This window comes from Bombina bombina, chromosome 2, assembly GCF_027579735.1.
Source record: "Bombina bombina isolate aBomBom1 chromosome 2, aBomBom1.pri, whole genome shotgun sequence".
In the NCBI taxonomy this organism is placed as follows: domain Eukaryota; kingdom Metazoa; phylum Chordata; class Amphibia; order Anura; family Bombinatoridae; genus Bombina; species Bombina bombina.
The window spans coordinates 461704011-461726388 of record NC_069500.1 but is presented as its reverse complement, the minus strand read 5'-3'; the positions used below and the strand labels follow the sequence as shown (position 1 = coordinate 461726388).

Genomic DNA, 22378 nt, shown 5'->3' with positions numbered 1-22378 from the left:
TGCTGTGAAGGATCAGGCAGGATTGGAATGCATGATTGACCATTACTGTGAAAGCCTTTTCTAACAATCTTGAAATGTGATTGATAGATTACAGTAAAAAGACATTAAAGGGTGTTGAACATAAATCCAATGGTAAATGTAGCAAATAGGATTTTGTCAGATACTAAAATTGTATCTGCATCATGTCTTTGATTAGTCTATCATAAAGGAATCATTCTCAATATAGAAGCTAAAATATACTTATCGTATATATAACATCTTTATCATATTACAAATTGGTTTTTTTTTTGGAAGATCTAATCCCTCATTATCCCCATGTGTGCAGTACAGAAATGCATGCATGTGCTTTGGGTGTGTATATGTGTGCATGTTTGTGTAGAGAGAGTGAAATAAATTAATTTCACAAACAGAGTACAGCAAATAAATAGTGTCGTATTTTTTTTTTCAAATGTGTTTACACTATATGCCACCAAGTTACCTAAAAAAAGCAGTTGATTGCCTTTTAAACAGTGCATCTTGGGGGTTTATAGGGCTTAAGGGAGCTGAAATTGAGGGGTTTGAATACTTATCCCCCCATTCAGCTCCCTTTAGCTCTATGAAGCACTTACTGGTTTTTGGGTTGGTGACATCACCATGCCCATGCGTGGCAACGTCACCAACATCACTGGAATGCCCAGGCTATGCTGAAACCTCGGCCACGTTGTATGGCCTTGTAACTGCAGGGGGTGCAATTAGCTCTGATAGACCCCAACCCACCCTAATGATGACACATGGTTGGTAAAGGGTCAAACATGTCAATTATAAAATTACTCATTATTGAAAATTTCATGAACTGAGCAGCATATTAGCCATATCCTTTCACGTCTCTGTATCTTATAGTTGTTAGCTTGTTTTTCATGTGTTTAACTAGAGTTTGCTGTTATATCATTTCTAATTCACACATTTTTATAAATTCAAAATACTGTTCTTCTTTTGATTTGGAATAGCTTAGAAAATATGGAAATAACAATTGACTGAAATTCAGGTCTTTGATATTATAAGAACCAGAAGGTCCATCATATATTACCAAATATCCTTCTGAAGTTTAACAATATATGGTTTTAGTTTTTCAGACAATTCCCACAATATATTTTTTGCATTTTTATCATAGATGGTGAGGTTGCTTACTATATTTTGTTTGCTTTAAATCTTAAAGGGATATAATAGTCAAAACTGAAACACACGTGCATCATTTCATGTATTTTAAATATTTCTATTTTAAAAAGGCATATTTAATTAGTTTAAACACATGATTCAGATAGAACATGCATACTACACATGTATATACATATATTCATATGAATATATACACATACAGATACACTTTTGAGCTATATATATATACACACAGTATCTCACAAAAGTGAGTACATCCCTCACATTTTTGTAAATATTTTATTATATCTTTTCATGTGACAACACTGAAGAAATGACACTTTGCTACAATATAAAGTAGTGAGTGTACAGCCTGTATAACAGTGTAAATTTGCTGTCCCCTCAAAATAACTTAACACACAGCCATTAATGTCTAAACCGTTGGCAACAAAAGTGAGTACACCCCTAAGTGGAAATGTCTAAATTGGGCCCAATTAGCCATTTCCCTCCCCGGTGTCATGCGACCCATTAGTGTTACAAGGTCTCAGGTGTAAATGGGGATCAGGTGTGTTATATTTGGTGTTATCGCTCTCACACTCTCTCATACTGCTCACTGGAAGTTCAACATGGCACCTCATGGCAAAGAACTCTCTGAGGATCTGAAAAAAAAGAATTGTTGCTCTACATAAAGATGGCCTAGGATATAAGAAGGTTGCCAAGACCCTGAAACTGAGCTGCAGCACGGTGAGCAAGACCATACAGCGGTTTCACATGACAGGTTCCAATCAGAACAGGCCTCGCCATGGTCGACTAAAGGAGTTGAGTGCAAGTGCTCAGCATTATATCCAAAGGTTGTCTTTGGGAAATAGACGTATGAATGCTGCCAGCATTGCTGCAGAGGTTGAAGGGGAGGAGGGGTCAGACCATACGCCACACACTGCATCAAATTGGTGTTCATGGAAGCTTCTTCTAAATATAATCCACAAGAAAGCCTGCAAACAGTTTGCTGAAGATAAGCAGTCTAAGGACATGGATTACTGGAGCCATGTCCTGTGGTCCAATGAAACCAAGATAAACTTATTTGGTTCAGATGGTGTCAAGCGTGTGTGGCGGCAACCAGATGAGGAGTACAAAGACAAGTGTGTCTTGCCTACAGTCAAGCATGATGGTGGGAGTGTCATGGTCTGGGCCTGCATGAGTGCTGCCGGCACTGAGGAGCTACAGTTCATTAAGGGAATCATAAATGCCAACCTGTACTGTGACATACTGAAGCAGAGCATGATCCCCTCCCTTTTGAGACTGGGCCACAGAGCAGTATTCCAACATGATAACAACCCCAAACACACCTCCAAGACGACCACTGTCTTGCTAAAGAAGCTGAGAGTAAAGGTGATGGACTGGCCAAGCGTGTCTCCAGACCTAAACCCTATTGAGCATCTGTGGGGCATCCTCAAATGGAAGATGGGGCAGTGCAAGGTCTCTAACATCCACCAGCTCTGTGATGTCATCATGGAGGAGTGGAAGTGGACTCCAGTGACAACCTGTGAAGCTCTGGTGAACTCCATGCCCAAGAGGGTTAAGGCAGTGCTTAAAATAATGATGGCCACACAAAATATTGACACTTTGGGCCCAATTTGGACATTTCCACTCAGGGGTGTACTCACATTTGTTGCCAACAGTTTAGACATTAATGGCTGTGTGTTAAAGTTATTTTGAGGGGACAGCAAATTTGCACTGTTATACAGGCTGTACATTCACTACATTGCAGCAAAGTGTCATTTCTTCAATGTTGTCACATGAAAAGATATAATAAAATATTTACAAAAAAATGAGGGGTGTACTCACTTTTGTGAGATGCTGATACAAGCTAGCTATATTTATTCATAATAACTATTACTTTTTTGATTATAGTACTATACTATCTCTATGATGTTACTCTGTACATATGCATATTACAAATTATATGAAACTTTGTTCAGGTCACATGTATAATATGACTTGGATCTCACAGACTTTTCCACTCAACTGAGTCCTCTGATCTCTGACATTTCAACCTTCTCTTGTCCAAATCTCGTGACTCTACAGTATAATTCGGCACTAAAATCAACACTTGACAAAACTGCACCCTCCACTCTTCGACGTACATCAATCACTCGACGGCAACCATGGCACACTAAACAGACCAGATATCTTCAGCGATGCTCACGGGCTGCTGAACGGCAGTGGAGGAAATCACGCACCTTTGCTGATTTCCAACATTATAAATTCACCCTTAAGTCCTACAACTCTGTGCTCAGCCTGGCCAAACAAGTCTATTTCTCCTCCCTTGTGTCATCTCACGCATCCAACCCAAGAAAACTGTCCTCAACCTTTAGCTCCCTTCTACGTCCGCCTGCCCCCCACCCACTAACAACCTCACTGCTCAAATTATTGCTGATCACTTCAAAAATAAAATTGACACCATTAGAAAAGAGATCTGCACCGCGCACCCTGCAAACCCAGCGATCCTACCCATCCCTTCTATTAACAAAAATCTATGCTACTTCCCTCCTGTAACAGAGGAAGAAGTCTCTGCACTCCTATCCTTGGCTCATCTCACAACCTGCCCACTTGACCTTATTCCTTCACAACTTATTCCCTCTCTCTCTGTTTCACTAACCCTTACCCTAACTCATCTGTTTAACCAATCTCTCACTGCTGACACATTTCCTGACACATTCAAGCATGCGTCAATCATACCCCTCCACGCCTTCTAACTATCGACCGGTCTCCTTACTTCCCTTTGCTTCAAAATTATTGGAACGACTAGTCTATAATCGGCTAACTCAATTTCTCACAACTAACTCCTTACTTTATCCACTACAATCTGGTTTCTACCCTAAACACAACAGAAACCGCTCTTGCTAAAGTAACAAATGACCTGTTATCAGCTAAAGCAAAAGGCCATTACTCTTTACTAATTCTTCTTGACCTGTCCGCAGCTTTTGACACAGTTGACCATCCTCTCCTCCTAAAAATACTACATTCATTTGGCATCCGAGACACAGCCCTCTCCGGTTGGCATCATATCTTTCAAACCGCTCGTTTTCAGTTTCCTTAAACAACATATGTTGTGATCCTATGCCTCTCTCAGTTGGAGTAACGCAAGGCTCTGTCTTGGGCCCCTTGCTTTTCTCTCTTTATACATCCTGCCTTGGAAAACTTATAGCCTCCTTTGGATTCCAGTACCACCTATATGCTGATGAAACCCAAATCTATCTTTCCTCTCCTGATATCTCTCCCTCTTTACTCAACCAGATTTCTGACTGCCTCTCTGCAATTTTCTCTTGGATGTCTTCACACTACCTCCAACTCAATCTGTCCAAAACTGAGCTGCTTCTTATCCCCCCTCTTTGAGACATCCGACACCTGACATTTCTATGATGGTTGGAGACTCTATTCTCAACACCTCACCCCAGGTCCGCTGCCTTGGGGTCACACTAGACTCAGAACTCACATTCAATCCACATATACAAACGCTTACCAAATCCTGCCGTTCACACCTTACTCAAAAAACTACAAAAATACTTATTCATTCCCTCATTTTGTCACGCATTGATTATTGCAATCTACTCATAAATGGCCTTCCAAAACACTGCCTCTCCTCCCTACAATCTATTATGAATGCTTCTGCTAGACTCATCCACCTAAGTTGATGATCTACATCAGCTGCTCTGCTCTGCCAGTCTCTACACTGGATCCCCATACACTCCAGAATACAATTTAAAGTATTAGCCCTAACCTACAAAGCACTCAACAGTCTAACTCCCAACTATATTTCCTCTCTCATCGTGAAATATTCCTTATCCCGTCCTCTTCGATCAACCTCTGACCTACGTCTCTACACTCTACTGTTATCTCTACATCCCACTCCCGCCTCCAAGACTTCGCACGTGCTGCTCCTGTCCTCTGGAACTCTCTACCCTGCTCCATTAGACTGTCTCCAACCTTGTATAGCTTCAGACGATCCTTGAAAACCCACCTATTCAGAGAGGCTTACCATCTCTCCTCCATCCCGCATCTGAACCAAACTAATACATGTACATGAACTGCCTAACTCACTGCTGCAAATACAACCGATGTAACAAGCTACCCCAACCTTATGTCTCTGCACCCTAAACCTATAGACTGTGTGCTCTCCGGAGCAGGGCCCTCTTGCTCCTGTCCTAGATTTGTTTAGTTTTGTTATGTTTTGTATTTTATCACAAATCTTTGTCATTGTATACCCATATCATTGTACCCAGCGCTACGGAATTTGGCGGCGGCTATACAAATAAATTATAACAAAAATAAAATAAAATAATAATATATTGTGACATGTAAATATTGGGTAAATGACATAACATATTATTGTTTACATTTGGTACCATCCCTTCTCCAAGCTGTTCCATTTTCAGATGCAAATATTTAAAGGGACAGTCTACTCCAGAATTTTTATTGTTTAAAAAGATAGATAATCCCTTTATTACCCATTCCCCAGTTTTGAATAACCAACACAGTTATGATAATATACTTTTAACCTCTGTGATTACCTTGTATCTAAGCCTCGACTGCTCACTTATTTTAGTTCTTTTAACAGACATGCATTTTAGCCAATCAGTGATGACTCCTAGGTAACTCCACATGCATGAGTACAATGTTATTGATACGGCACACAGGAACTAATGCCCTCTAGCTTTGAAAAACTGTCTAAATGCCCTGAGATAAGAGGCGGCCTTCAAGTGCTTAGAAATTAGCATATGAGCCTACCTAGATTTAGGTTTCAACAAAGAATACCAAGAGAACAAAGAAAATTTGATGATAAAAGTGAATTGGAAATTTATTTAAAAGTGCATGCCCTATCTAAATCATGAACATTTCATTTTTACTAGACTATCCCTTTAAATATTACAAAATCCAAACCATTTCCAATCCCAAGCAGTTTGTAAAAAGGATTTTGTGCCTGTGGTTCAATTTAGTTTGTAGTACTGACTAGTGAGTCTATAACTATTAATATGTAGTTGTACTGGAAATGGGAATGTTACTGCCAACAAAAATGTTAATATTTAAAATATGCAGTAATTCTTGAGAATCTGAGTTGTTGAATATGTATATATTCATAAATGACATACATCATGTAAATCTATACTTCACCCTTTATAGAACCAGCAGTACAAAGCTGTTTTACTAAAAAAAACTATACATGAATTTCATGATGTTGTAGATAACAGGTTAACTAAATAACCTTTCATAAAATAAGCATCTGTTTGTTCGCACCACAAACAACCTGTAGCTACAAAGCACAGAGGTCTTATTATTTCATCATCTGCTTTTGTGTTAACGCTTTTGAACATTGGCTGCTCTCTGATGCGAGACAGAAGGCTGAGATTTCTAGTAAAATAAAATTGCTTTACAGGAGAGGTGAAAGGAATTCACATATTATAGGAAATAATAGTGATAGAGGCAAGAATACAGATTATGACAAGATGGATAGAAGAAAGTGTTTTCTTTGTCTAACTGCTGAAAAACTTGACACAATTCTGAGTGGCCGGGTGAAAGAGGAACATATAGAATTTTACAAACTATAAGATCTTTTCACAATCTTTTCTTCTCATTTTTTTGCAGGCTGAAATAATCTGATTCTTAAAGGGATATGAAACCCAAACATTTTCTTTTGTGATTCAGAGTGAGCATACCATTTAAAAAAAAGTATCCAACTTATGCAATATAGTGCTCCAGAAATGGACAGGCTCCTAAGCATTACGTCCCTGCTTTTCAACAATAGACCAAAAGAATGAAGAAAAGGTGATAATAGAAGTAAATTAGAAAGTTGTTTAAAATCGCATGCTCTATCTGAATCATCAAAGAAATGTTTTGGGTTTCATATCTCTTTAATTTTTCTTTTCCTGTTTCTGTATATTAAGAGTTTCTGTTTGTATTTAACAGTTTGTAGTATTAACAGAAAGTAATAAACACTTAGGGCCATATTATGAGTGAAGCTCTAATGTTTGCGCACAAGCAATAAGGGGCTTATTGCTGGTGTTTATGCTTGACAGGCTTACCGCTGGTATTACGAGATGAACGTAAAGCGCAATTGAGATTTACACACATTGGAGCCATTTCCAGTCAAACACCTTGTGATATAACCATATCCCTTTTAACCCTTAAACATATTTATTAAAGGGACATTAAACACTTAATGAAGGTAATACAAAATAATAAATTATATATATAATCTACAGTAACTGAGCTTTTCAGTTACTGTAGATTGCGCTAAATACTCTAGTGCAGTTTGGGGTTGTGCTAGACCTATAATTTTCAACTTTTATCATGAGCGCTATTTCGTGTGGTTGCAGTCTCCAATAAAATTATAGGTTGCACTAGAGCGATGTCAGCCGGGCTAATCCTTCTCTGGTAAATGGGATTATTCATGGACTTGTAATATCAAGTTGTGAGCTAATGTTAGCACGGTCCGGAGATATTGCATATTGTGACCTGCATTATTATTAGCACACTACTTGTAATCTGGCCCTTACTTTTCGTATAAAATATTTCCTTCTTTTGTTATCTTTTTTTGAAAACCATACATAAGAAGACTCAAGAGCAGCAATGCACTACTAAGAGCTAGCTGTTGATTAGTTGCTGCACACATATGCCTCTTGTCATTGACTCAAGCTTTCCAGTAGTACAATGCTAAATCCTGAGCCTACCTAGGTTTCTCTTTCAGCGAGGAATACTAAGAGAACAAAGCAATTTTGATAACAGAAGTGAATTTGAAAGGTTTTAAAATTGCATTTTCAATCTGAATCACAAAAGTTTAATTTACTGTCCATTTAAGAATAATTTTAGGATAAGGAATTAGTTTTATTACGGTTTTTTTTTTCTGACCTATTGCTACATAGACATGGCAGATTTAGATTAAAAAAAAAACAATGATATGCAAGCACACAATGAACTGCATGATATGTGGGCAGAAATTTCCTTAAAGGGGTAAGAAAGTCAAAATTAAATTTGCATGATTCAGATGACACATTTTAATTCACTTCTATTTTCAAATTTACTTAGTTGGCTTGGTATTCTATGTTTAATAATAATATGTACATTGCCTACACTACTGGGAGCTAGCTGATGCTTGGTGGCTATACATATATGATTCACCAGTTTGCTTAAATAGCTTGTAGAAGTGCATTGCTGCTCTAGAGCTGACTTTAACTGTGTGTTTAATCCATTTGCAAGGGTAAAACACACATTTTTAAACAGCAGTGGTGCAATAATAAAATACTCATTTAATTAAATCTTTAATGTCTATGGGAATTGTGAAGTTACAGAGGAAATTGAAGGTAATATATAAACGAATACATCTATATGAGGATACAAGGCAAGTGTGTATCAATAGTGAGAGCTAAATTAATATACTGTAGTCCTGCTCATATTCTCTTCCATTAGCTATTCTTAGAGATATACTACTTATAATTATAGACTTATTAAATGATTGATGCTTTAGCTCACTGCAGAAGCCTCTGACAAGACACTATGGAGCCAACAAAAACCTGCATTACACAGGTCCCTGCAGTAAAATAAAATTATTATGAACAGCTTACACTCAGCTAAGACTAATCAAGTTTAATTTTACTGGCATTGTGTGTGTTATGTTAAAAAAAAAAAAAAAAAAAAGAATAAAGGAAATGTTAACTCTTTATTGTAATAGCCATGCAAATTCAATTATAATGACTGCCATGTGGTAAACATCCAAAAATCCAAAACTGATTACTTTAAATAAAATAACTAAGCATTTAACCCTTTGCATATTAGGGAACATGTATATATCTGAATCCCAGACTACAGATGTCTCCTGGTTAAAGTGTGTCTGCTCTTTGAATAGGTAAGTGTAAGGAAGGCTATGACCCAGATACATATTTTATACGACAGTTCTGACACAGGCAGTGAGCTGCACAGAAGTGCTGAGCTTGTTTTATTTTTGATACCAGATATGACTTTAAAACAGCTAAGGTTCAGCTGTTTGTACAATTAGACTCCTATATATAGCTCTGCAAATGATGATTTGCAATCCTTTTATTGCTATACTAAGCATATCAAAAGTCAAATTAATAGTTTAACAATCCAACATGAAAATGAAAAGTGCACTCTTGCTTTTGCATCATTGTATCTCTTGGTTTAGTCTATCTTTTTATCAAGTATGCCAAGCCAGCTTAAAGGGACAGCAGTCTACTGCAGAATTTGTATTGTTTAAAAAGAAAGATAATACCTTTATTACCCATTCCCCAGTTTTGCATAACCAACACTGTTATATTAATATACTTTTTCCTTCTGTAATTAGCTTGTATCTAAGCCTCAGTAGACTGCCCCCTTATTTCAGTTCTTTTGACAGATTTGCATTTTAACCAATCAGTGCCCTCTCATAAGTAACTCTACAGACATGAGCACAATGTTATCTATATGACACACATAACTTTGAAAAACTGTCAAATGCCTTGAGATAAGAAGCGGAATTCAAGGTCTTAGGACTTAACAAATGAGCCTACCTATGCTTAGCTTTCAACTAAGAATACCAAGAAAACAAAGCAAATTTGTGGATAAAAGGGAATTGGAAAATTGTTTCAAATTGCATGCCCTATCTGAATCAAGAAAAGTTTAATTTTGACTAGACTGTCCCTTTAACGAAACATAGATTTTATATAGAGATGTGCATCAGAGAAATATTTGTTTTGTCTGAAAGGTTCATTAAAGGTTATTCTCAATGTTTAGCTCAGCCTAATTTTGTTCATGTGGGCATTTGTTTTCACCAAATATTGAATTTGGATTAGTTACTGTTATTTCCTAACAAATATATGCAACTAATTTAAACAAAAATCTTTCATTATAGAAGTTGTAAAATTAAAGTGAAAGTCAATCCTAGAGTTGTACAAACGCTAGGATTGACTATTGAAAAAAATAAAGGGAACTTTCATTCATGAAGTATAAAATACTTCATGTAGAAAGCTCCTTTATTTGTTTCAATCGATCGCCGTTTTTACCTGGTACAGCAGTTCACAGCTAAAAAATGTTTTGGCTAAGAGGTGACGTTTTCACCTCTTATCCAATAGCCGTGCAGTAAATCCGGGTCCCATGGGAGCTAAGCCGGATTTACCGCAGGGCTATTGGCTAAGAGGTGAAAACGTCACCTCTTAGCAAAAACATTTTTTAGCTGTGGGCTGCTGTAGCAGTTAAAAACGGCAATCGATTGATTCAAATAAAGGAGCTTTCTACATGAAGTATCTTATACTTCATGAATGAAAGTCCCATTTAATTGTTTCAATAGTCAATCCTAGCGTTTGTAAAATGCTAGGATTGACTTTCACTTTAAAAGAACCTATCTTTCTATGCTAACAGAACATACAACTCGATCATTGAATTTGAGTTGGTGACTAGCTCAATGAGGCACAGAAGTAACACAACTGCACATTGCAATAGCTCTGGTCAAAATGATTGAAAATGTCTCAGTATCCTCTAGTATCCCACCTCCCTATGCTAGTTTAAGACTTGGTTGGACAAGCCTGTATGACTAAAATCCAACATTTAGTGCCTAACTGATTGTCCAAATAGCAATAATACTATGGCATGATTAGACAGTGGACTATAGACGCATGAATGTTCAGACTCCCTGTGCATCAAACAAAGGAGCTTATTAGAAAAACAATATAGCTCCTTCCCTCTTCCTGCATTTTTTTTTGGTGCCAAACAGCACAAACAAATGAGAGCATTGATTTGGTCAAGCAATAACTAGTTATTTGTCTGCTTAGTCCAATAAAGTATTTAGTTGTTTGTGTATTGGACGACTTGCTGAATCAGCATAAACTCAGATTTATTTGTATTTATCAGAAGCTGAATGCACATCACAAATCACGTCTCAAAATAACTGGGGGAATTGCTCATTTGCCTTGACTCTCATGTTCTACCATTGGACAACTACTATAATTGTATATATTATACAAAGGTAAAATAATATTAAACATCTCGTTTAGTGCCTTGCGTATTAATTGAAAACACGTTTATTGAGTAATGAGCACAAATATTCCTTCCTTCAATCCAAATGCCTATACTATCTATATTTATAAGGGATCTATTCACTGTCCTGCTGTTCCTACCCCAATTATATGAACATCAAAATAGTGTCCATATATAGTGAATGCAAAACATACCTAACAATCTATGATAAATCCATTCCTATGTAATGCTCACAAACAAATTAAAACAAATGATATATGTTCAGTTAGTATGAATTTGTTGTTGCATTTATTTAATTTTTATCCTAATGAAGCAATGGAAAGAAAAATGAATTAAAATATGGCTATCAACACTTTTCTTTTTTCTACTAAAAATTTGAGACTGAAAATAGTGTGACAAAGAGTGACACCCAAGTAACCAGGAAGGTGGCCTGAACATCAAGTGTCACACAAGAAAGCTATGTGACGTCACAGGCTGTGACATGTTCAGTAACAATTGGCTGATATAGCATCATGTAGCCTTTAATTTTGGTTTCACTCATAGAATGTAAAATAGCATTCCAACTATAATACACAACATATAAAAATATACTGCAAAAGTTATGATTCAAAAATCAAGTGTAGCATTCTAGTGTATTGTACTAATACTGTCACTGTGTATATGCAACTGTAAGTACGTACTACAAGTTTTCATTACACATATTTCTAGGTAAAAAGCCAGAGGAAAACACTAAAAACATTATGGGCAGCTAAGCAGACATTTGGCATCCAGGCTAGCACCCTTGTTTTATTTTGTTATACCTGAAATCTCTGAAACCAGTTTATACTATCTAGAAGTTAAAGGGACATTCTGGTCAAAATTTAAATACACATAGATGCATTACATCTTTGAAAAGAAACATATTTGCAATATACATGTATTGTCAAAAATATAGTAATAGTTATCACTGTTTTAGTGTTAACATTTTTCTCTGCATGTGCATGTGAAGCATAGCTAGATAGTCTCAGTGCACCAGCATTTTAAATACTGCAGCTGCTCATAGAGTCAGTGGGGCTTGTATCATGTCAGCAATTAATAAATTGAGCCATTACCAGATGATGCAAGCACCTTAGACTCTCTGAGCAAGTTCTGTGTTTAAAATGCTGGTGCATAGTGCATACTTAAATACACTAGAATATCTATAGCGATTATTAGAAGCATTTTTATTAATAGATGTATATTACAAAATTGCTTCTATTAAAACTGAAATGCATCCATGTAGATTCCAATTTTGGCTGGAATGTCCCTTTAAAGCAACTTCCAATTAATAACCACTTAAAGTGAATGTAAAGTTAGCACGCCATCTTAACGGCATTCCAGGTTGGACCCCCTTTTGCCTTCAGAACTGCCAATAGGCCGCCACCAGGGGGGTGTCAATCAACCCGATCGTACTCGATCGGGTTGATTTCTGGCGATGTCTGTCCGCCTACTCAGAGCAGGCGGACAGGTTATGGAGCAGCGGTCTTTGTGACCGCTGCTTCATAACTGCTGTTTCTGGCGAGCCTGCAGGCTTGCCAGAAACACGGGGCATCAAGCTCCATTCGGAGCTTGATAAATATGCCCCAAAGGCTCCTTCTGACATGCGCAGGCTGGCTCCACATTTAAAAATGTATTCCAATAGACTTATATTGATGTCAACATTTTGATGTTAATATTAGATTATTGGATTGCTACTTTTTTTAAAAAGGAAAATTTATATGTTTTGGCAAAAAAATATTTTGTATGATCAGTATACTCAGATAGACAATGGTAAAAACGATAGACATTTACTAAAACTGTGATGTATTTTGAGAAACAAATCCTATATATTTTTTACCTATTCTAAGGTATGAAAAATATATTTGTTTAAATGTTGATCATTCATATAACTTTGGAAAAAATGGTTTTACCAACAGTTTTTTTTTTTTTTCTGATGTTTATACAGATAGCTGAATTCAGTATCTTTATTATCATCATAGAAAACACAACTGATACAGCTGTTAAGAATTATTGTTATTGTGGATAACATTGATACGTAAAAAAACAGCTTGTTGCTTAAATGAAATAATACATCATAGCAACAAAAACAAATGAAAGTCTTTAATATAAGTAAACATTCATTTTATTTTATCCATTACAGAACATGATTAACCCTGACAGAAGTTTCATTAAACTGTTCATGTTTATTCAATTTTATTGTTTTACTTTGTTTTGGGGAATGAAATAAATGTGCAGGCAACTTTAAATATTCATTCTCTATGCAGAGGCTAGCTGATATATAGATAAAGCAATCAATCTTGTTAAAGTGAATCCATTTGCTCTGTGCATCAAAAATCCAGCACCTCATACTTGTACTTTGTTCCATGTGTATAGAACTAATCAGAACAGAGAATTTAAAAGTCCCCAAAGAATTATTGACTTTTTCATAAAGTATTTTTTCCCCAGCAATTGAGTTTCCTGTTGTTTTTTTTTTAAAGTAAATGAATCCAGTTTCCAGATCAAGCTTACACTGCCACCCATTGAAGCACTAATACAATTTAATGGAAACCCTGGTCATGCATTCTATCTGCAATATTAGAAACATAACCAGCTATGGGATAGAATTTGCTGCAATAGAGCAGCTACACTATTAGTATCACTATGTAGTGACAGGCTGCTACTTGCTGGTCACCTAATAGTAACGGGACCTGTCACAGTGACCTGCCATCAAGGAGTTTCTAACTCTTGTCATTACAACACCTGTACCTATGTTACACTGTTAACCATATTAAACTTAAGCACTAACCCTCACTACAAGTTAAGCCTAACTATGTCCCACCACCACAAGTTAGCACTTGTATTGACCTGCACTGTTAGTTCACCCTAAACTCAGCCTCCTCCCCTGCGAGTTAACCCTAACTGCTACTTCCACTGCAAGTTAACCCTAACCTCAATCCCAGAACATAAAACTAACCTTGATCCCCCAAGTGAAAGATAACGGTTTTATCCCCACTACAAGTTAAAGGGACATAAAACACAAGGGGCTTGATTATAAGTGGAGCCCAAATATTACTTCATTCAAAACCGATATTTGTGCTCCACTTAGTAATACCAGCACACTCAAATGTGCGCTGGTATTATAAGTTACATGCAATGCGAACGTGACCTTGCGTTCGCATTGCGTGGAAGCTTTGCACTCATAAGAGCACGCTTCCATAGGCTCCAATAGGAGCCTCGTTCTCATGCCTTCAGACACGGCATGAGAACTAGCGCAGCAAAGGGGGTAAGTAGCGCAGCAATGGGCAGCAGATTGTAAATATATATGAATATATACATGTATATATATTAATATATACATGTATATACACATATTAACACATAAATATATATGTATATAAGCATATACATATATATTTACAGTACCCATAGACCGCAATGTGGTTAATTTTCAAAATGCTAATTGCTACCACGAGCTTGCCGTAGCAATAACCAGCCACTTGTAATGGCTGGTTATTTATTGTGCGCCCGTAAACAGGCAAATTCACCCGTTTACAGGTGCACAATAAATTAGCGCTACACTTGTAATCTAGACCAAAATGTTTTCTATGTTTCATCTGCAAGAAATATTTTAAAATGTTTGTTATTTGACAAATTGATATTCCTGGTCTAAATAATCTGACTTTTTTTCTGTGGGAGTTGGCCCTTTAAATCTGTGAGTAATAGATACCTAGGTATTAGTTGTAGTATTAACTAAGAAAGCTTATAATTAACATTTTTATGCAAAAAATATTTTCTTGTGTCAAATGCTTCAATTATATTTATGAAAGAGCAGCAGCTAGAGTATAACGTCCCTTTAAATTATAACAAAATACACTTAAAACCTACAGCTATATTTCAACAAGCTATTCACCACACATTATCAATACTGAGCCTTGTACATACAGATTTATATACATCTTGGTATATATTGATAAAGCCCTCACACTGAGTTTATATACCCTTTAGACTGCTGAAAAATGAAACCTGATAATGTTCTCACAAATTGTGATATACATTAAAACTTACTAAGTCTAACCATGATGCCTCAGATCAAAAACATGATATCTCCAGCACAAGTTATTTCTACTACTCCCCATTTCAAGTTAACGCTAACAGCAAATCCCCTAGTTCAAGTTAATTGACAACCCCTGTACAAGTTAACTCTAATTGTTATAGCCCACAGTAATTTGACCCTAACCACAAGACCCAATGCAAAAAAAACACAAGATAACCCCCCCATGCTAAACTCTAAAGAAAATAACCTTACCCATACACATAGTTAACAATTAGGTCCACATTCTCTAAATATCTCTGATCTGGTGAGAATAATGAAAGGCTTGAGAGATGTTTATCTAGCTAAGCAGAGTTTTGGGCATGTAGGACATGAAGGAGAAATGACTACATATACGTATATATAGCTTCAAGGAACAAGTTAACCCTAATTACTAACCCACTACAAAATAGACCTGTTATCCCCCCCCCAATTAACCTTTAATGTGACACCCCAAATGCAAGTTAAAATTAATATATGTGTAAAAATGGTTTTTTTCTCTCCCTGTAGATATTTATATGAAGCAGAAACCTTTGCCAACAAGTTCAGTTGAGTCACTACCACGAGAAATTGTCAACAATAGAATTGGGAAAGAGAATTCTCAAATCAAGGAAACATCATCTCAAAATGTTCCCAAGTCTGGAGAAGAAAGCCTAGACCCTGGTTCAGAAAAGGAAGTATCACCATCCAATAAGGATGTATCTGAAGCACCAAGCACAGCTCCAAACTTTGCTGGAAACCAAACTCTGCCAACAAGAAAAAAACCACCCTCCTTAAAGCAGTTAAACATTGCAAGGAAGCGCCTGAGACCACAGGTGACACCAGCTGTCCTTGAAAGGATGTTAGCGGTAAATGCAAGCATTCCTCCTTTAACAGAAAATGTTCCAGTCTTAAAGGACTTATCTGCTGAAACCAGAGAAATTAAGCAAAATATTCCAGAGTTTCCGTTGTGGATAAACAGGAGAAGACACAGCAGTACTATTCCTCAACTTCCTTTTCAGATAACTTCTCACACAACTCAACCTTCGATTTCACCCAACTCTGATAGCATAAAATTGTCATTGTCTGACATAAATACTTCTCTGCAGGCTGATGAGCCAGTAAGGACACGTTTGACAGACAATGATTTAAATGGAGGGGAGGAAAACCAAGAAACAACAACTTCTACAATAATTACAACCACAGTGATCACCACAGAACAAAACTCAGGTACTAATATTTAATGATCACAATTCTACATGTAGCAAATAATCTAGCAGTATAAAAATTAGCAGCAAACTGTAATATTGCATGCAAATACCATAACTTGCCTTAAATTGTTCTTTCGATTTTAAAGGAACATAGAGGTCAAAATTCAACTTTTAGGATTCAGATATACACTTCAGTTCCAGTTATCAATGTTATCAAATGTACCTCCCTCCCTTTGCAGCTTTCCATGAGAGCATCTAACATAGGATCTAACATAGGATTAGGGGTATGCAGGTTCCTTGAGATATATATATATATATATATATATATATATATATATATATATATATATATATATATATATATATATATATATATATATATATATATATATATATATATATATATATATATATAACACTGTTGCAAAAACAGCATATGTTGGATAAAGGGACAGCCTTGTCAAAATTAAACTTTCATGGTTCAGATAGGGTATGCAATTTAATACAACTTTTCAATTTACTTGTGTTCAAAGCTAGGTAGGCTCATATATTAACGTATAAACCTTTGAAGGCTGCCTCTTATCTCAGTGCATTTTGACATTTTTTTAAAACTAGACAGCGCTAGTTCATGTGTGCCATTTAGATAATATTGTGCTCACTCCTGTGGAGCTATTTAGGAGTCAGCACTGATTGTCTAAAATGCAAGTCTGTCAAAAGAACTGAAATATGGGGGCAGTCTGCAAAGGCTTAGATACAAGGTAATTGCAGAGGTAAAAACTATATTAATATAACCGTGTTGGTTATGCAAAATTGGGGAATGGGTAATAAAGGGATTATCTATTTTTTTAAACAGTACAAATTCTGGAGTAAACTGTCCCTTTAAGACACTCCTAAGCATATCTAGATATTGTATGGCGGAAAAGAGCTATGTTTCAGTGAAGGATACCAAGAGAAAGAAGTATGTTCCTAAGATTTTACAATTTCTACAGTCTGCCTGAAGTTGAATTGTGAATACCATGTTACTTTAAACTGAAATATGCATGAATAGTATATTATAAGTTAAATTGTATCAGTTAAATGGCATTGGTAATGACTGACATTGTTGCATTTTAAAAAAGCATTTTAATGCAAAAATTGCATGTTTGAATTAATTAAAGCATGTAATTTGTGCATTACTACCCCTAGCTTGCTATGGGCCAGATTACGAGTGGAGCGCCAATGTTTGCTACTGAGCGATAAGGGGTTTATTGTGATTGTTTGTGCTCATCTGGCTTATCGCTCTTATTACGAGTTGAAAGTAAATGCGATCACTTGCGCAATCGTGGTTTACACTAGAATGATTACCGCGTCCTCAGAGCTCAGGTTAACTGTTTTGCAAAATTAAAAAGTTGCACAAAACACATCAAAAATACATTACAAAGTACAGTTACAATCATATTAACACTATCTAATAAAAAATGTTTTAAAAAAATATTGTACACCAAAGTTATAAAGGTATAAAGATATGAGATCTCAGGTGACATAAAAAAGCAGGCAAAGGGATTTAAAGGGACAGTCTACACCAGAATTGTTATTGTTTTAAAAGATAGATAATCCCTTTTTTACCCATTCCCTAGTTTTGCATAACCAACACAGTTATATTTATATATTTTTTACCTCTGTGATTATCTTGTATCTAAGCCTCTGCAGACTGCCCCCTTTATTTCAGTCCTTTTGATAGACTTGCAGTTTAGCCAATCAGGGATGGCTCCCAGGTAACTTCACGTGCATGAGCACAGTGTTATCTATATGAAAAACATGAGCTAACACCCTCTAGTGGTGAAAAACCTGTTAAAATGCATTCTTAAGAGGCGGCCTTCAATGTCTAAGAAATTAGCATATGAACCTCCTAGGTTAAGATTTCAACTAAGAATACCAAAAGAACAAAGAAAAATTGGTGACAAAAGTAAATTGGAAAATTGTTTAAAATGACATGCCCTATCTGAATCATTAAAGTTTTTTTTAGACTAGACTGTCCCTTTAACTAAGAGGTACTTACATATACATGTCTCTTAATTCATATTTAATACAAATTTAAGATTTTAACTATGCATTTACTGTAACTATTTCACATTCCAATAGTATTTATAAATAGATATTTCTAAATATATATATCTGTATATGTCTATACCTATATATAATAAAATTAAATTGTACAGAAAAGCATCAGAATTATGTAGAAATATTTATGAATAAATAGAACATATTCTGTAATGTGAAGAACACTGGAATGTGAAATATTCCTATTTTCATGCCGGGTTAGCACACATGAGAATATGTGAACAGGTTTGCGCAAAAGTAGGGTTTTCTATCGCAATTAACACTATAGCGGGAGCGTTAATTAGCACGCCACTTGTAATCTAGCCTTATGGGTTTAACAGAAAAAATGAAAAAAGTTCCAGCACTCAGGTAGGTATGCACGTCACTGCCATGGACCCCAGTCCATAATAAAAGAAAGCAAGTAGGTGACAGCAAAGTAACTTTTATTCAATTGTTACTAAGACAAACAAACAGGCGACGTTTCAGGATGACTAAGGGATAGCGTCCCGAAAAGTCACCTGTTTGTTTGTCTAAGTAACAATTCAATAAACGTTACTTTGCTGTCACCTACTTGCTTTCTTTTATGGGTTTAACCCCACATAAAGGGTTTAAACAGATGACAGGTAGACAGGTAAAGACCTATTAGAAACCACAAGCAATGCAGCTCCCAAGCAAGACACAGCCAGTGAGCATAAATTATATGTGGCCACAGATTACCAGTTGTGTCCTGCTCTGAAACTGCAAAGGCTGTGGCTCTTGGGCTGGACTTTACCTTTGTGTTTAAGTCATTTGCTAGGGTCATGTGCTAATAATTTAGAACCTGAAATTTTGTCATGAGAATATCCCTTTAACTAACAAATATACCACTATAATGAAATATTTCAGTCATCCTTGCAAATTATTATAAGCTGAGTTACTGCAATGTACCTATTTAATGTTATATACATTTGTTTATTCTTATCTGTGAATAATAAATATGTGTTTGCAGCTCAATGCAGAGTGAACTTCCACAACCCTGAAGGATACATTGACTCAACAGATTATCCCCCACTTCCCAAACATAATTATTTGGAGTGTAAATACAATATTACGGTCTACATGGGATATGGAGTGGAACTTCAGGTAAAAAAACAGAACAATGTTCTTATTTTTTGAAATTCTTTAAGTTTATCTTTACAATTGAATAGTAAATGACTGGTTACAATTATCTTGCATATTTTAACCCAGACCAGCTATGCCTATGCCTGGGAAGAGGGATTTATGGGGGATCAGAAAATTGGCATGACACTGTCCCACACACTTGCTTTCAAAATTTCTATTTGTTTAAAGGGACATTCCAGTCAAAATAAATGCACATAGATTTATTGCATCTTTGAATAGAAACATATTTGCAATATACATGTATTGGCAAAAATGCTTCTATTAAGAGTTATAATTGTTTTAGTGTTAACATTTTATTCTGCATGTGCATGTGAAGCATAGCTAGATATTTTCACTGCACCCACATTTAAAAAAATGCAGCTGCTCAGATAATCAGTGGGACTTGTATCATGTCAGCAATTAACAAATTGAGTAATTACCAGATGGTACAAGCATCTTAGGCTCTCCGAATAAATGTTGTGTTTAAAATGCTGGTGCATGGTGCATACTTAAATACACTTTTGAAACAGCTATAGCTTTTATTAGAAGCATTTTTGCTAATGCATGTTTATTACAAAATTGCTTCTGTTCAATACCGAAATGCACCCATGTGGTTTCCAATTTTGGCTGGAATATCCTTTTAATTTCAAAACAATATTTTATTTTTGTCTGTAAAGGTATGTGGCCATTCCATCCATCACTGGGGTGGGGCAGAAGACTTCTTAGTGTCAATCTAAGGCACCACAAAAAAATAAATTTGCTGCTGTTAAGAACAGAAAACATATTAGGTAATTAAATAGGTATTTAAAGCATAAAAGGCTACATTGCAATCCGGCTGCGCATTATTATTATTATTAGTTACACAGTGGCTACTCTGTCACTACTATGTGCTAACAAAATGCAGCCAGACAAAATATAGCAACAGCTGTGATGTTCCAAATAAAAATGAAAACTGTTATTGTTTCCTATTGCAGCCTCTGTACAATAGTAGCAACACTAGTAGCCCTTAGTAACTCTATACTATGTATATGTGAAGCTAAGCTTTATTCTTATAGAGCCATTCGTAACTCTATACTATGTATATGTGCAGCTAAGCTTTATTCCTATGGAGCCAGTAGTAACACTATACTATGTATATGTGCAGCTAAGCTTTATTCCTATGGAGCCAGTAGTAACTCTATACTATGTATATGTGCAGCTAAGCTTTATTCCTATGGAGCCAGTAGTAACTCTATACTATGTATATGTGCAGCTAAGCTTTATTTCTATGGAGCCAGTAGTAACTCTATACTATGTATTTGTGCATCTAAGCTTTATTCCTATGGAGCCAGTAGTAACACTATACTATGCCTATGTGCAGGTAAGCTTTATTCCTATGGAGCCAGTGTTAACACTATACTATGTATATGTGCAGCTAAGCTTTATGCCTATGGAGCCAATAGTAACGTTACACTATGTATATGTGCAGCAAAGTTTTATTCCTATTGAGCCAGTAGTAACACTATACTATGTATATATGCAGCTAAGCTTTATTGCTATGGAGCCAGTAGAAACACTATACTATGTACTGTATATGCACAGCTAATTTTTATTCCTATTTAGCCAGTAGTAACACTGTACTATGTATATGTGCAGCTAAGCTGTATTCCTATGGAGACAGTATTAACACTATACTATGTATATGTGCAGCTAAGCTTTATTCCTATGGAGCCAATAGTAACGTTACACTATGTATATGTGCAGCAAAGCTTTATTCCTATTGAGCCAGTAGTAACACTATACTATGTATATGTGCAGCTAAGCTTTATTCCTATGGAGGCAGTAGTAACACTATACTATGTATATATGCAGCTAAGCTTTATTCCTATGGAGCCAATAGTAACGTTACACTATGTATATGTGCAGCTAAGCTTTATTCCTATGGAGCCATTAGTAACACTATATTATGTATATCAGTGATTTTTAACCTTTTTTTTGCTGTGGCACACTTTCTTACATTAAAAAATCCTGTGGCACACCACCATCCCAAAATTTAAAAAAAAATCATACATTGTAGCCTAATACAGTTTTTATATATATATTTATGGAGCCAGTAGTAACACTATACTATGTATTTGTGAAGCTAAGCTTTATTCCTATGGAGCCAGTAGTAACTCTATACTATGTATATGTGCAGCTACGCTTTACTCATATGGAGCTAGTAGTAACACTATATTATGTATATGTGCAGCTATGCTTTATTCCTATGGAGCCAGTAGTAACACTATACTATGTATATGTGCAGCTAAGCTTTATTTCTATGGAGCCATTAGTAACTCTATACTATGTATATGTGCAGCTAAGCTTTATTCCTATGGAACCAGTAGTAACTCTATACTATGTATATGTGCATCTAAGCTTTATTCCTATGTAGCCAATAGTAACACTATACTAAAATTATGTGCAGCTAAGCTTTATTCCTATGTAGCCATTAGTAACACTATACTATGTATATGTGCAGCTATACTTTATTCCTATGGAGCCAGTAGTAACTCTATACTATGTATACGTGCAGTTAAGCTTTATTCCTATGGAGTCAGTAGTAACTCTATACTATGTATATGTGCAGCTAAGCTTTATTCCTATGGAGCCAGTAGTAACTCTATACTATGTATATGTGCAGCTTATGCTATGGAGCCAGTAGTAACATAATACTATGTATATGTGCAGCTTTTGCTATGGAGAC

General features: G+C 35.9%; 1 protein-coding gene across 1 annotated transcript in view; it reads left to right on the top strand.

Annotated features, from left to right (window-relative positions):
- Window positions 1–22378, top strand: part of LOC128647015 (seizure 6-like protein) — a 366983-nt gene that overhangs the window by 339647 nt on the left and 4958 nt on the right. Inside the window, exons 2-3 of the mRNA XM_053699827.1 lie at window positions 15755–16453; window positions 19502–19635. Coding sequence (XP_053555802.1) covers window positions 15755–16453; window positions 19502–19635 — 833 coding nt within the window. The remainder of the gene's footprint in view (window positions 1–15754; window positions 16454–19501; window positions 19636–22378) is intronic.